The sequence below is a fragment of the Rhipicephalus microplus genome, chromosome 3 (genome assembly GCF_043290135.1).
Source record: "Rhipicephalus microplus isolate Deutch F79 chromosome 3, USDA_Rmic, whole genome shotgun sequence".
NCBI classification, from domain to species: Eukaryota; Metazoa; Arthropoda; class Arachnida; order Ixodida; family Ixodidae; genus Rhipicephalus; species Rhipicephalus microplus.
In genome coordinates, this window is record NC_134702.1 from 33,640,112 (window position 1) to 33,655,149 (window position 15,038).

At 46.2% G+C, this 15,038-nt stretch overlaps 1 protein-coding gene across 1 annotated transcript; it reads right to left on the bottom strand.

Annotated features, from left to right (window-relative positions):
* Positions 1–1,685: 1,685 nt before the first annotated feature.
* On the bottom strand, positions 1,686–12,459 carry LOC142803674 (uncharacterized). The gene is made up of 8 exons (XM_075889215.1): positions 12,284–12,459; positions 11,743–11,800; positions 11,547–11,632; positions 10,344–10,475; positions 7,028–7,090; positions 5,861–5,914; positions 4,773–4,910; positions 1,686–2,049 (listed from the first exon to the last, which is right to left on the bottom strand). Exons 1-8 carry the CDS (start codon positions 12,323–12,325, stop codon positions 1,762–1,764), a joined length of 861 nt encoding a protein of 286 aa, XP_075745330.1. The 5' UTR covers positions 12,326–12,459; the 3' UTR covers positions 1,686–1,761.
* Between the last annotated feature and the right edge of the window lie 2,579 nt (positions 12,460–15,038).

Genomic DNA, 15,038 nt, shown 5'->3' on the forward strand with positions numbered 1-15,038 from the left:
ACGTCTGTGCCAAGGCATAAAGGCTAGGCGGTAAAATTCATTTTTCATACTTCTAGCCACTCATTCATGCTTATGCATATGTATTGTTCACTATTGTGCACCTATGCAATTGTCATTGTTCCCATAGCATGTGTACACAAACTTCTGCAACACTGGCCAACTTTGCCAGTTGGACAAGCATAACAATATTCATATCTTAGATAATTCTCGTTAAAGAAGTGTCTTGAATTTTTAACGCAATAGCGTTAATGAACTCCTTTCACAGGAATTCCAGCGTCGGTGTCTGTGCTTGTGAGCGAATAATCATGGTATTGTCCGACATGAAAAAATTGAGAAAGATGCAAATAAAGTACAAATTATTTGGTCTGCGCTAGAATCGAAACCCAGGCCATCTGCGTGGCAAGCAGTTGTTCTACCACAGAGTCATGATTCTTGTTCAAACTGCTCTGGAAAAAAACTCTATGCAAATGTCATGTAGTGAAAGGAGTCTTCTCAGCACATCATATATTGCGTGGCAGAAGTATAATCGTGGTAGGCACCAAAATATGTGAATTGAACAACGAGTGTCTATTTTCAATGCCCACTCATTACAAAGCGCTCACACATATTTAATAATTATTAGCAGCAAAACCGTCAACCAAGTGAACAGCTGCGTAGCTTCATGTGTCACTCTAGAACTTCAAGCTTTCGCTGATTCTTTGAATAATTGTGGCATAGTGGGCACTTAACTGCTCTTGAAGTAGGTATTCAATGACACTTTGACAGAACAATGACAGGTATTCAATGACACTCTAGCAGTTCAAGAGGCCTTGCACATCTGGACCGATTACTACTCTAACGCGATCTGCTCCTGAAAGCGAAGAGCAAGCATCCTACACCTTTTTTTTTTTTTACTTTCCAAAGTTCAGTAAGAAAACTACTCTAGTTATTCTACTTTTATAATGTGTGGCTTCGTTGCACTGATGCATCATTAATGCATTAGCTGTTTCATTGGTTTGAATGAATTTTGTGGTGGCAAAAAACCTTAAAATGCGCCAGGTTTATTGACTTGCCCTAGAAGTTGCAGCATAGCTTCATTAAATCAGGACTGCAGTCATACAGTTTGTGTACAGTGATGAGACCGTTATTGAAAGGTCAATTTATTTTGGTATGTATGCAATAATGAAACAGAACTTTGGATACATGCAGAGTACTGTATCTTAATTAACTGATGGTTTTATCATAGCATGCAATTAAAAACAATTTACTGTACCAGAACGTTTGCATAAAAAAGTATCAACCAGAATGACAAACATCCATTTCTTTTACATGTGAAATAGTGAGCCATCGTTACTGGGAGAAACTCTCAAGGCGATAAAATCGCATCTTAGCATTGCCAGCTCCCACGCACTTAGGTGTCATGTTCGTTCAGTGTTATACATGCCTTCCATTCGTTTAGTTTCACTCTATCATCCATTCGCGCCATAGCTTCTTCGCGCACTGAGCGCCACGTTAGGCTTACCGAGGCTGCCAATTTCACTTGGCGGTAAACTGCGCGTAAAGTTTATATTCGCAAACTTGAAACTTGATTCCATGTGGTGTGCTCTTACCATATTCAACCACTGGAAGATGGCTATCTATGTTCTGGGAGTGCGCTTGAATATGAGTCAAGCTTGCAAGTGGAAGCAGCACTTTCTATGAAAGCGTTCTGTTCATATCCATTTTACTTCTGCTTATTGAGGACGATTCCGTCGGTCGCGACTGCGGTTCCGGGCGGCATCTCTATCGAGCGGTCTTGTTTGCCGTCGGTGTCGGTCCCGGCTGTTGCTGTCCCGGCTGTCGGTGTGGTCCGATCGGCAGTTCTGCGGGCGGCATGTGGAGCACCATGAAGGGTGTCCGTAGCACAGCCACTTCGAAAGGCTGCTGCGCCGGGGGCCTCCTGGCCGTCGGCAGCACCGCAGCTGGCGCTGGAGCTCGCCTGGCCGATCCCATCGCTGTGTCGGGCGCACCTGTGAGGCCACAGCGGGCGGCTGCTGGTGGTGCACCGCCAGCGTTTGCCTTACTGTGCCGCTGTAACGAAGCACAAGGAAGATGAACCACGTACCAAAGGCGAGTTTGATGCCGATAAACTGGCATCGCTGGAGATTTAAAAGCTCTGTTTCGCCGCAAGGGCGAAGCAATGAATGCGATAGCAACGAATCGGAATGTTGTACGAATTCTCGAGGCTTGCAGCTGACCCATTTAATTTAGCACCTGACCTAAATTAATTAGCCAAAACACGGACATAATAAAACACGACCGCTGCAGCTGGTAGCAATCTGAGCGGTGAGAACAGAATGCGTGAAGGTACCAGCACTTTGAAGATCCCTCCTCCTGCACCCCGCTACCCTCCCGCCTTCATGGACTTTTCTCGTCCTTTCGAACGACGAAAGACGACCTGCCCGTTTCCTCTCCGCTCTGGCCGATTGAGTGCAGCGCTCACCCGGAGAACATGCAACGCACGGAACGATGTTTTCGATTTTTCTCATTACGCGGCACTTTTAGTGGCGTTATGGCGACAGCCAGAGACGCGCCGGTAGTGTCACGTAATTTTTATCGCAATCAAAGGTAATGACACAGCACCATAGGTCGGAAAAAATTTTGGAACTCACTCATATCTAAGCACTTCGAACTAACTCGTACTCAGACTCAACCAAATTTTTATTAAGCCACCAGGATTCAAGGACTCCTGGCCGTAACCTGGGCGGGGCCATTGGCCCATTCCGCCAACTCGACGGACTCGGAATGAAGTTCTTTCTTCCAACCTCACTCGGACTCACTCACGAAATGTTTCTTTAACCGGACTAACTAAGACTCACGGCTCGATCTCAGTCTGAGTGAGCGTACTCACGAGTCCATTAGTCTTGAACTAGCTTTTTCGACCATGGTTTCAAGGATCTTTAACACCAATATCTCACGTAATTGGTTCTCTTCTTAGCGCCTTTTTGATACAGTACCCTTGATTACGAGTTATGAGGGCTTTAAAACCAGTAAGGACGTTATTCCTGAGAGACATGACAACATGAGATATTAACGAAGAACTTCGATCGAAGAGTTAGCGAAGGGGCAGTTCAAGGTACATGCCTACGTAATTCATGCCTCTGGGCAATAAATATTGAATATGTGTATGAACGACACTGCTTTAGAATACGTGTGATAGACATGAGTATAAACGTGAATCCGAGATCATAGTAAAGACGAAGTTGGTATATAGCCAGGACAGAGAAAGAACACTGATGCGCAGCACAAGGGCTTAGTAATCCTGTGCATCAGTGTTCTTTCTTTATCCTCTGTCGAATCCATGCTATCCAGTATTTAAGACTATGAACCAACTATAGCTCAACGAAGAGTTTTGTTAAACAAGATACTGATTAGAAAAAGTTTATGGACTGCGAATGAGCTGAAAATTTCGACAGTGAACGTGAGCACAGGAACGCGCACAAAGATGAGACTTGCGTAGCCGGTTCTCTATAAATAGTAGGTAATAACAAAATAGACATTCTGACAGCCAAATTATCGCCAAAAATGAAAAGAAAAGAAGAGCTCACTGTGAAGAAGTACTAATTAAACTCGAATGTTCACTGGTGGAATCAAGCGTTGTGGACGGGTTAGCTAGCTATGTTCAAGAAATCGCTTCATCTAAAACAGTTGAAAAAGTGGGGCCATATGCGGTCATCATCATTGGGGCTGCAGAAACGAAACGACTTTAGGGCAGTGTGGCCCAGTGCCGTAGCCAGGAGGGGTGTGGTTCTTAGGGAAATCAACCAGCTACTATAGTAGCTGGTTGAAAATATGAAATGCTAAAATTTCGAACGGTATACCGTTCGAAATTTTAGCATTTCATATTTTTTCATACATAAAAACATGCGTGACAAGAAGAAAATGGATACGCCGCTGGTGAGTATACGGTCACCTGTCAATGGAAGTCTCGTGAATCACGTGCCGTATAGGCTTAATGTGTGGGAAGATGCACCACATTCAGTGTGCAAGGAGTAAAAAGGAAGAGCGTGCTTGTGGGTCACTCGCTGCTGTGAATTGCCCTTGTTTTTGACGTCTTGTACAAGATACTTTGAACAGTACCCTCATGAAAAGGGCTCTAAGGCGATGCCATAAAGCAGACAGGGCGTAGACAGGGTCGCGCGGACAAGGCGGCGCTCAATCCGCCTTCATTTTCCTGTGCGGCCCTTGACCGTTTCAGTAGGGTTACCTATAGCTGGAGCAAGCGATATATTGCCAAAACAAAAGCCTCCGGGATGAAGATGTAATTCGTGACTCATCCGCTGTGTATACGTGGTAGCACCGTGAAAAGGGCGACTTAATAGTTTTATATGCTATTGTAGTGAAAGGAAGAGAGACGTGAAGCATGTCGCCGCTTTATTTTACAGGGCCAAAGCAGAGCGGCGGCGGCGGCTGCCTGTGTCCGGCCCGGCGGGCGCTAGAACTCGTTCTGACTGCATGGCACGTGTCTCGAGCTGTCAGCATGCGCTGCGCGACAGGCTGAATCACGTGCGCTGGTGCGACGCATGCGCAGTGGCGGAAAACGCTAACGCAAAGCTTCGCGAACGCTGTTTTAAAGCTTCCTTCTATCTTCGTGGTGCACGCGCCCCCGGCATCATCTTCGACAATTCGTCAAGACAAAGCGCAGATAGGTCTGAACGCGGTACGCAGCATCAATATATAGCTATTCGTCGTAAAATAATTAAAAACAATATATATGCACTTTTTTTTGTTGAATAGTCAATTTCGACCCGCACCTTTGACTCCGGCGGCAGAAAAGGCACCGGTGCTGTCGGGTCTGCGGCGAAGTAGAAAGCCGTGGGTGGCTCTTCAACGCTGCCGTCAGTGCCATCAGTCTTCTTGTAGTACATGTAGATGTTGTACAGTATGGCCCCCTGTGATGCGAGGCCAATGTCATTGAAGCATGTTCTTGACTATAGAGTTTCAAGAGAATATGGTACAGACAACAGCAATTCTGGCATATGTTTGTGCTTCGTGGCGCACCTGTTATACGTATGCGCAGGACGATATTGCGAAATTCCCAGGGGCCCCCAAATACAGCCAAGCTTGCAATGCAGCGCTTCACCCAAGAGTATCAAGAAAAAAATATTTCGTAACCTGACGGAATGAATTACTGATACACACAGGGAAAATAAACTTAAGGTCAACCATGCAGGCCACCGTTTTCAACGTTTAGTGATGATCAAACGGAATCAAAACCCCTGATTTTCCACCCCATGCACTGAGCACAAGAAGGGAAAGCATGTAAAGCGAAAACAAAAAGGAGGCGTGTGAGAAAAAGTAAAGAGCGGGTGACTAATTGTCTAATCGGTCACTTCCACGTAAGCATGGCCTAATAAGTACTCGCTTCGAACAATATGCCCACAGATCGAAATAGCATGCACTGCCTTGACAAAATACCTCAGACGTCTGACCCAACCCTCCTGCCTTATCTGTGGAAATCCAACAACGTTATCGGCTCCTGCACTGAGCGGGCGTACCACGCTGCTGAGCTGACCCTCGCTCAACATAATTGAGTGTGATACGTTTTGCCGATGTTAATCTAAGAGCCTTTGTCCCTGTAGTGAAGAAAATAATTCTGTCCTGACAACACGCTCAGCCTCCAGAAGTGCCCAGAACTCTTCGACATACCTGAAACCTATGCGGTCCTTCAGAGCTGAGAATAATGATCCATCATGCTTCAGTTTTCAATTTGCACCTCAGGAACAACGAGATATCAAATGATAACAAAATATAGCGGAGTTGTTCCTTAAAGCTTTAAAGCAGCCGCGATGGAAGTGCATTATATGTGTGTGCTGTTCGGTGAATAAAAAAAAGCGCTTACCTTAATGAATGCCACGAAAGTGAATACGGATATCGTCGTCAGCATCATTTGCCTCTGAAAGAGAGAAGCCAACGAACGAACTTTTTACATCGCTGCCCACATTCATGTTTGTATACTTCCGCAAGCTGCCATTAAAAGAGGATCGAATTAACGAAGCCGAGTAATTGATTGATATGTGACGTTTAATGTCCCAAAACCACCACATGAGTATGAGAGACGCCGTAGAGCAGGGCTCCGGAAATTTCGACCACCTGGGGTTCTTTAACGCGCACCCAATGAAGCCGAGTAGGCCATGTAATGCGTAGGCTATACGTAATATATATAGCTTTTTAAAAAAAGGCAGGAGGGGTAAGATGGAAGTTGTCTAGTAGCTAAGTCACTCGGTTGCTGACCCGCAGGTCACAGGATCAAATCCCAACCGCGGCGGCCGCTTTCTCGATGGAGGCGACAATGCATGACAACGTTTGAGTGATGTTCGTGTGCTCAGTAAATTTAGGTGCACGTTAAAGAACCCCGCGGGATCGAAATTTCTGGAGCCCTTCACTACGGCGTCTCTCATAATCATATGGTGGTTTTGGGACGTTAAACCGCAGCAATAATTATTATTAAGCCTAAAAAAATTTCTAAACAGGGTGTATACCCGAGCTGACGTTTTGACAAGTGAACTTTTATACGAAGGCTACGATGTTGCGGCCTTGAAGAAGACAACTATAAACGCTCGTCGAAACGTGAGCTTCAGTACGCACACCTTGTTTGTACGAATGTTATATAATGTCAGAGTTCATGACACTGTAGCTAACAAGGAAAGGGTGCAGTTGCAGGGGAGCAGCTACGCTCGTATGCACTTCCCTGCACCGAACTTGTGCGCGGGGTGCTTCCAGGACTGTATAACCTAGCATCCATAATTAGTGGCTGCTCATTATGCATTCAACGTGCAGTATACTGCTGGAATGAACCAAGTGTACTAAGCAGATTGCCACATTTTGCGAACGACAGTGATGAAGTTATTTTGTGCGCCTCAAGCAATACACAGACTTCCCTCGCTATCTCGCTCGGGACCGGGATGGCTGGTGGGTACTGAACGCACAGCTATAGACATGTAGTGGACGGGAGATATGTAAGTACTACTAGTGGCATAAGTTGACGCCATCTCTACAGTACACTCACGCGGAAGTCGGCTTCGTCCACGTTCTGTTCTTTGAGGTCCTGCATAGCATCTTTCAAGTCCACCTGCGTCGTCGACAAGCAAAGCGGCAACTCAGTTGCGAATAAAGCTACCCTATATGTTTCGTGTCATGCATGCATGAACTGCAGTACTGTGAAAGCAGTAATAGTAATGAAATAGGGTGGTCACATTTGGATTACTTTTGCATCCGATAAAGTGGTAACATAATCGTGGCTGACGCTGATCAGGACATTTGCCCGTCCTACACGTTTGCAGTGTTCTTTTTCCTTATCCTCGCAAGTAGCAGTTTGCATTTATGTATACGTATTAACAAGTAGTTCAAACTAAATTTCGAATTATTTAAGTTGTAGTTTGGGATTCATGCTTATTTTTCTCTTATTTCTCGTAGTCTTTTGTACTTACTAGAAAAATATGTCTTTCAGGGACGTATCCAGAAATATTTTTGGTGGGTAGATGGGGGGGGGGGGGGGCAACCATATGCCTTATGTATGCTCGTGCGTGCGTTTGTATGTTTCTCCTTCTTACTTATATTGATATATACGCAGGCAAAACTAAAAAAAAATATGGGAGTAGCAGGGGTATCCGCCACAGGTGTCCTTTAACGCGCAGACACTTCTAAAACGGTACGTATCAGCTTTCTTACGTTGCACAACTGTTTACGTAACTGTTCTCAAGAAGCCGAAACTGCAAAACAAGACACACAAGAGTGGAAACTTGGGCTAGTTGGTGCGTAGTCATATTTGCAAGATGTTTCAGCGCGCGAACAAAGGAAAAAGGACAGGGTAGACAGAAAGAGCGCTGACTTCCAACTAACTTTATTTGACAGAGTGGCAAGAATATATACTGCTAAAAAGGATGATAACAGAGCATGAAGGTAAAGGCACGCCTAATCTACACATCAGTAACAAACACGTGTGACAGGTCCTCTGTTGCCTCAAAGCCCAGCCAGGTAATCACGTTCAGCCTGTGATAAAGCAATCGATGATGTGCTTACACATTTATCTCCTAGCAAGTGTATTTTTTCGGCTTCAATAATTTCTCGGGTAAGCTGGTCCCTGTGCCTTGCCAATATTGAGCACTGATCAAAGAGAGGGGTGCACCCACAATCTCGGCAATGAATGCCAAGATGCCCTTGTACCACATTGTGCACATTGTTTCGGTGTTCTCGGAGGCGGTCATTTATGCACCTGCCGGTTTGCCCGACATAGATGCACCCACACGTCAGTGGAATCAAGTAAACGACTCCCACTGCGCATGGGATGTAGCGTGTCCTGTGCGCGACAGAGCACGAGGCAGAATTTGCACGAGGTGCATTGACCCGTTTGCAAAGCCTCTGCAATTTTTCCGAGGCAGAAAAAACCACAAAAACGTTGGCGTCCCGAGCAATCTTTTTTAGCCTGTGTGATACGTCGTGCACGTAAGGCAGTACGACAGGCCGGCTCTTTCTGACACTGTTTCGCTTATCCGGTTTGTCGCCTCGCTTCAGGACAGTGACCAGCTTTTCCGCCACCGAAACGAGAACATGCGCGGGGTAACCAGCTTTGGTAAGCCGCTCTACTTGTAGAGCAAAGCTCTGGTGTACCATGTGGGGGCATGACTTCTTTAAGGCATTGACAAGGCAGAGGTTAGCGATGCCCCGCTTGACCAATTTAGAGTGAGCTGAGCTGAAAGGCAGAAGAGGCTTGCCGCTTCTTGGTTCATACATCCAGCAAACATGTCGGGAGTCTAACAAAAGCTTCAAATCTAGAAACTTCAGGTTGTTATCAGTGGGTGATTCATGGGTTAGAACTAGTGGTTTCAGGCACTCTCGGAAAACAGTCAACACGTCAGAGGAAATGGTCTGAAAATTTTGACTATCACATTTCAACAACACTAAGTAATCATCAACAAAACGGCAAACTTTAAAAACTACAGAGTCGTCAAGCTTGTTTGACAAGACACGATCATGATGTGCTAGAAATATGTCACTAAGAATGGGTGCCAAACATGAACCAATACATATTCCACTTTTTTGTAAGTAGTTTTTGTCCTCCCATGATACAAAAGTGGCCTTCAAATAAAAACTGAGTAATTCTAATAAGCTGCTGTTGTGAATTCCAGTACGCGTTTGAAACGCTGATGATCCTAACCTGTCTATGGATTCCTCTACACATTTAAGTAGTTGGTCATGTGGCAAAGAGTAATACAAGTCCTTAATATCCACAGACATTGCCTGGAGTCCTGTGTTAGTTCGTCCAATAATGTCAATAACAGCGTCAGAGTTCTTGACCAAAAAAGGATCGTCTATTGTTATTTGTTTTAGCTTTTCCTGCAAGAAAAGTGCTACAGACTTTTGCCAGGTCCCCCTTTCTGTTACAATGACCCGCAATGGGCAGTCAATTTTGTGAGTTTTCGCAGAAAAGAACAGGTCAAGGCTAAGCTTTTTGCAACTATCTATCGCCTTCGAAAGCTTTTGAAACCCCAGGGCCCCGGTAAGAGTTTTTGCACGCTTCTTAAGCTTATCCAGACCAATCAAGCTTATCAAGCTTATCTGCCCCGGAAAAATTGCAGAGGCTTTGCAAACGGGTCAATGCACCTCGTGCAAATTCTGCCTCGTGCTCTGTCGCGCACAGGACACGCTACATCCCATGCGCAGTGGGAGTCGTTTACTTGATTCCACTGACGTGTGGGTGCATCTATGTCGGGCAAACCGGCAGGTGCATAAATGACCGCCTCCGAGAACACCGAAACAATGTGCACAATGTGGTACAAGGGCATCTTGGCATTCATTGCCGAGATTGTGGGTGCACCCCTCTCTTTGATCAGTGCTCAATATTGGCAAGGCACAGGGACCAGCTTACCCGAGAAATTATTGAAGCCGAAAAAATACACTTGCTAGGAGATAAATGTGTAAGCACATCATCGATTGCTTTATCACAGGCTGAACGTGATTACCTGGCTGGGCTTTGAGGCAACAGAGGACCTGTCACACGTGTTTGTTACTGATGTGTAGATTAGGCGTGCCTTTACCTTCATGCTCTGTTATCATCCTTTTTAGCAGTATATATTCTTGCCACTCTGTCAAATAAAGTTAGTTGGAAGTCAGCGCTCTTTCTGTCTACCCTGTCCTTTTTCCTTTGTTCGCGCGCTGAAACATCTTGCAAATATGCAAAACAAGAATCACATAGATATAAATATGGCTTTTATGTGTTACTCATATTTTGTAGTTCATTGCATACGACTGCAAAGACACAATTCAGACGAACGGCTGAAACATTCCTCACGTTTATACATAAATTTAACGCTGGCAGTGCGCACCGTGTTGGCGAAATGGACGGCGAGCACGATGCTGCTGACGTAACAGATGGTCACACTGGTCGAGTTCCACGCGATGAAGCCGAGCAGGACAAGGCTGTCCTTACCAAACAGTAGGGAAGGCAGCGGAAAGTCCTGCGTATATACGGTCCTAATGAGCGACACTTATTAGTTGGAAGTGGCATATCGTTATCGTGCGTATCGTTAACCGTCGCGTTATTTAGGACTATTTGCATGAAGCTATAGCCATTATTAGTTACCGCACAGTCGCCCTTCTTGGCGCTCAACGGCAAGGCGACGCAACTTGGCAACAAACATCGGTCTTCTAAGTATGTATACGCCTATCCTGAGCATATAGTCAATTCGCAGCACTGCATGCGTTCGTGTGATATGTCTTATTGAGCAGGACGTAAGGTAGTGTACCACACGAGTAAAGGACGTAGCCTGACTGCAGTTGGTGCCCCGCCGCGGTGGTCTAGTGGCCAAGGCACTCATCAGCTGCTGACCCGCATGTCGCAGGATCAAATCCCGGCTGCATGCGGCGGCTGAATTTTCGATGGAGGCGAAAATGGTGTAGGCCCGTGTGCTCAGATTTGGGTGCACGTTAAAGAACCCCAGGTGGACGAAATTTCCGGAGCCCTTCACGACGGGGTGTCTCTCATAATCATATATGGTAGTTCTGGGACGTTAAATCCCACATATTCACCAACCTGACCGCACTTGGTTTCGAACGCGTATACATATGTTGGAACAGGTGATCCCGCTAGAGACATCGTGCGCATACGTTATGATCAATCAATAATAATCAAAGAGCACAGATCATCAGCGAGTCGACCATCGCGATCATCATCAAACATGATTTACGGTCATGTTCTCTATGACCTATTTTCAGTTTGCGCCGTTCTTCAGGAAAGGAAGCCGAAATGCGAAATACACCGAACATTTGTTTAAATTCGGTTATTGAAAACGATAGGCTTGCAGTTAGCATTAAAGATCATTGGTTATATTTGTGAGGAACCTATAGCCAGAAATTAATTGATTCAGGCAAGAGCGAGTGGGGTCCGACTACCCTCACGCACGTTCGTGCATATGTTTCTATGTGTTCCTGGGGAGGGAGTGATGGCTGCGCCCCTCTTTCACACATTACTCCCATGGCTAGGCCACTGCTGTGTTCAAGAAGTGCGCGTATATTTTATTGGATTGTACCTTGTATGTGGCAAGGAGGAGGTAGTCGGACACCAGGTTGACGAAGCACTCGGACCCGAAGGCGAGGTCGAAAGCCCAGCCGTATGCTGAGTTAAAAGCAGAGAGCGAGAAAAAGAAACGCACGATTTGTCTGCAATTTTTGGACAAACGCCAGCTGAATCACGTGACAATGAATAAGATACGGGGAAGAACTTACTGATGCTTCGCCTGTAGAAGCCAAACGCGTACTTTAGAACACTAAACGAATTCAGCGCCTGTAAAAAAAAGAAAGGGGGACAATTGATTCTAAGTTTTTGTCGCCTATTAAACTATCGTTGTGCACTTTTGTCAACTATTGAACTATAAGACTACAAAACAGCCTCCTTGTAAATTTGCTGCAAAGTTTACCGAGCCAGTTTGCTGTTGTAATGAATTTACTTCTGTAAATGATGTATAGTTTTTATTATTTTGTTACCTTTTGAAAATACACCTTGACTTGCACCAGAAAACGAGACGTGGGGAGTCTATTGATACCACTTGACTGATACATTATTATATTTACCTCCACACATTCGACATTCATCTCTTATGTTCACTTGCCAGTGTGATTCCCATCTTAGCGGCAAACAAGTAATCTAGAAAAAAAGTATGCACAAAGATTTGGCATTCATGTCCTGAAGTGTCCCCCTTTCTGTACTCAGAAGGATATAGGGCTCAACGCAGTCTCCGAACAGATGAAATTCCATGCATGCACTCACCACGCAGCCGTAGCACAGGCTCACAATGTTGTTCTTGTTCATGACGAGCCAGTGGCTTACAACTAGCGTAAGTGTGTGACGGCTTTTGAACCTGCGCCGTCACGTCTACCTGTCGGCGCTCTCGGCATCATGCTGGCGTAGCCCGACGCTGCTGATGGGTGGTGGCGGACCTTCAAACGTGGTACATACCCACTGTGGTGGATTGGCCAAGGATAGTGGCTGTGTATCGGTAAATAACGTGTCCAAAATTACGTGAATGAAGCTAGGAGCCGAGGAATTTGAAATATGTTATTATTGCAGCAGCCATTATTCTGTTTACCTTTAACTTTAATTTTTGTCTTCACCTATAGGTATTTTAAATGTTTCTTGTAACTTTTTACTCCCTTAGATGGTAAAAGGTATTAACCTAACAGGTGCATGCACACCTCTACGGTGATTGCGCTGCTGTGAACGTCCCACGAAGTGTGGAATGAATTAATGAAAGTTCCATAAATATATGCTCCGGTATGGCTGCCGAGTTTTTTCGGGTACTTCTCGACGTATGCTGTAATACCCACAGCTTTCGTCGTACGGTCAATCTGCTATGGTGATTCATCGTCTCGACTGAAACAAAAAATATATGTCACCAAGATAATTTCATTTGATAAGTAATCACGACAGCAGTATGAAGGAAAAAACGGTGATCGTGTGCATAACTGTCACCGTGTTGACGAAATTTAGGCCAGATCTCCACCTCTGCCAGAACTCCAGTACATAAAAAGCCCTTTCGTACATAGTATATAGTTCTACCAAAACCAACTGATAACAAAAAAGTTTTCATAAAAAAATTTCTTCGTTATCAGTTAGTCATTCTTCTCACACTCACTGTTCGAATTTCGGGCACATCTCTCTACGCAGGACGTGCTTCTACAGCTCAAAGACGAAATTCTGGACCCTCCGTCGCGTGCCCAGACCAGGACCATTCTCGCCCTTGATCTAAAAGGAACATTTCACTACGTGGCACACGATTCGATCCTACAAAATCTCGCAAAATTTCACTGCGGTAGCCGCATGTATAATTACATTCGTTCCTTGCTCCGTGATAGGACAGCTAGCACCGAGATAGGGCACACTATTCGGACATGATTCGCTTTACAGGACACGGCACTCCTTAGGAATCAGTTCTGGCCCCCATCCTGTTCAACAATGCCCTGGCAAGACTACCACAGCAGCTCGATCAGATCCTTGTTGTCACCTGTGCGATTTGCGCCGGCGACATAATGATTTGGATAACGCGAGGGTCAGACGGGGCTATTCAGGATCGATTAAAGCAGCAGCCGACTTCATTACCGCCTACGCATGACCTGCAGTGCAGCTTGACCTGTCTCCCTCAAAAGCCCGAGCTTATTATTATCCAGGCGCGTAGCATCACGCCGCCACTCCTATCGTTGTGCACGTGGATGGCGTTGCCGCCCCTCAAGTGGAGCGTGCTCGCTTATACTTGGCTTGCACGTTCAAGCAAACGGAAGAGCCGACTACACTGTTCCTTTTTTGTCGCGACAAATCGAACACATTCTCGCCATAATACGACGGGTATCAAACAGGCACTCGGGACTGCGAGAACGTGATCTGCTGCGGCTGGTGCAGGTCTGTGTAATCAGTCTATCACGTACCATCTCCCTCTCCACACACTTACCCCGTCGATGCAGACGCGGGTCGACGTAATGCTGCGAAAAGCGACCAAGTTCGCCCACAGCCTCCCACACTACAGTGCCACGACACGTCTACTAGCCATATGGACCCATAACACACTCTGTGAACTATACTATTGAAAGCTCAGTGGACCAGCCAAAGGCAACGCCTTTTGCTCACACCCACTGGACGACACGTGCTGTCGTGACTGGAATACCAGGTCTTGCATAATCACGTCGAAGACACCGTCATTGGTGTCCCACCTTGGGTACGTAGAACCGTGAAGGTGCATCCGCTCCCCCTGAACAACAGTCCTGAGCATGACGCGGGGCGCCGGCGCGCCCGTCTTGGGTATACCTGATGCGCATGCTCAGTGACATCCCTGAAGCTAATGCATTATACACCAATTCTGCACGATGCCGCCACCGGTATTCCGCGGTAGTATTGGATGGCAACGAAACATTACTTATGGCTGCCTCTTGGCAAAGTTCTACTTCTGAAGACGGTGAAGTTCTTGGTGTTGCGCTTGGTGTCCGACACGCTCTTGACATTCCTGGGGAGGTTTATATACTAACCGATTCACAACATGCATGCCGAGCCTTTTTGATGAGACGCGGCTTTTCCAAGGCGACCGACCACATCTTACTCAAGGCAACAAACATCGACACATCCAGCCCACAACATATCCTATTGTTCTGGACTCCTGGCCACGCCTCCCTGCCGGGTAATCGCGCTCACGCGGTCACTCGAAAACTTACCCAACAAGCCGCCTGGCATGGCGAGGCCGAGAAACCGGATCGAGTGGGCCCCCCTCCCACACACCGAGACATATTAGCATGTTACACCAGAGTTAGGCGCACCATGCACCCACCCTCACCGTTATTCTCGCGAGAGGAAGAGGTGGCACTCCGCCAACTCTAAACGCATATATATACGTTCCCCAGCCTCCTCTTCATGCATAAATTATACCCTGACCGCTACGCAGACTCTTGCCCGGGCTGTGGCAGCTCCCCAACAGTATTTCATGTCACGCTGGAGTGCGCCACAAAATAATTTCCTCCCCTTCCCACTATCCCGCACCCCT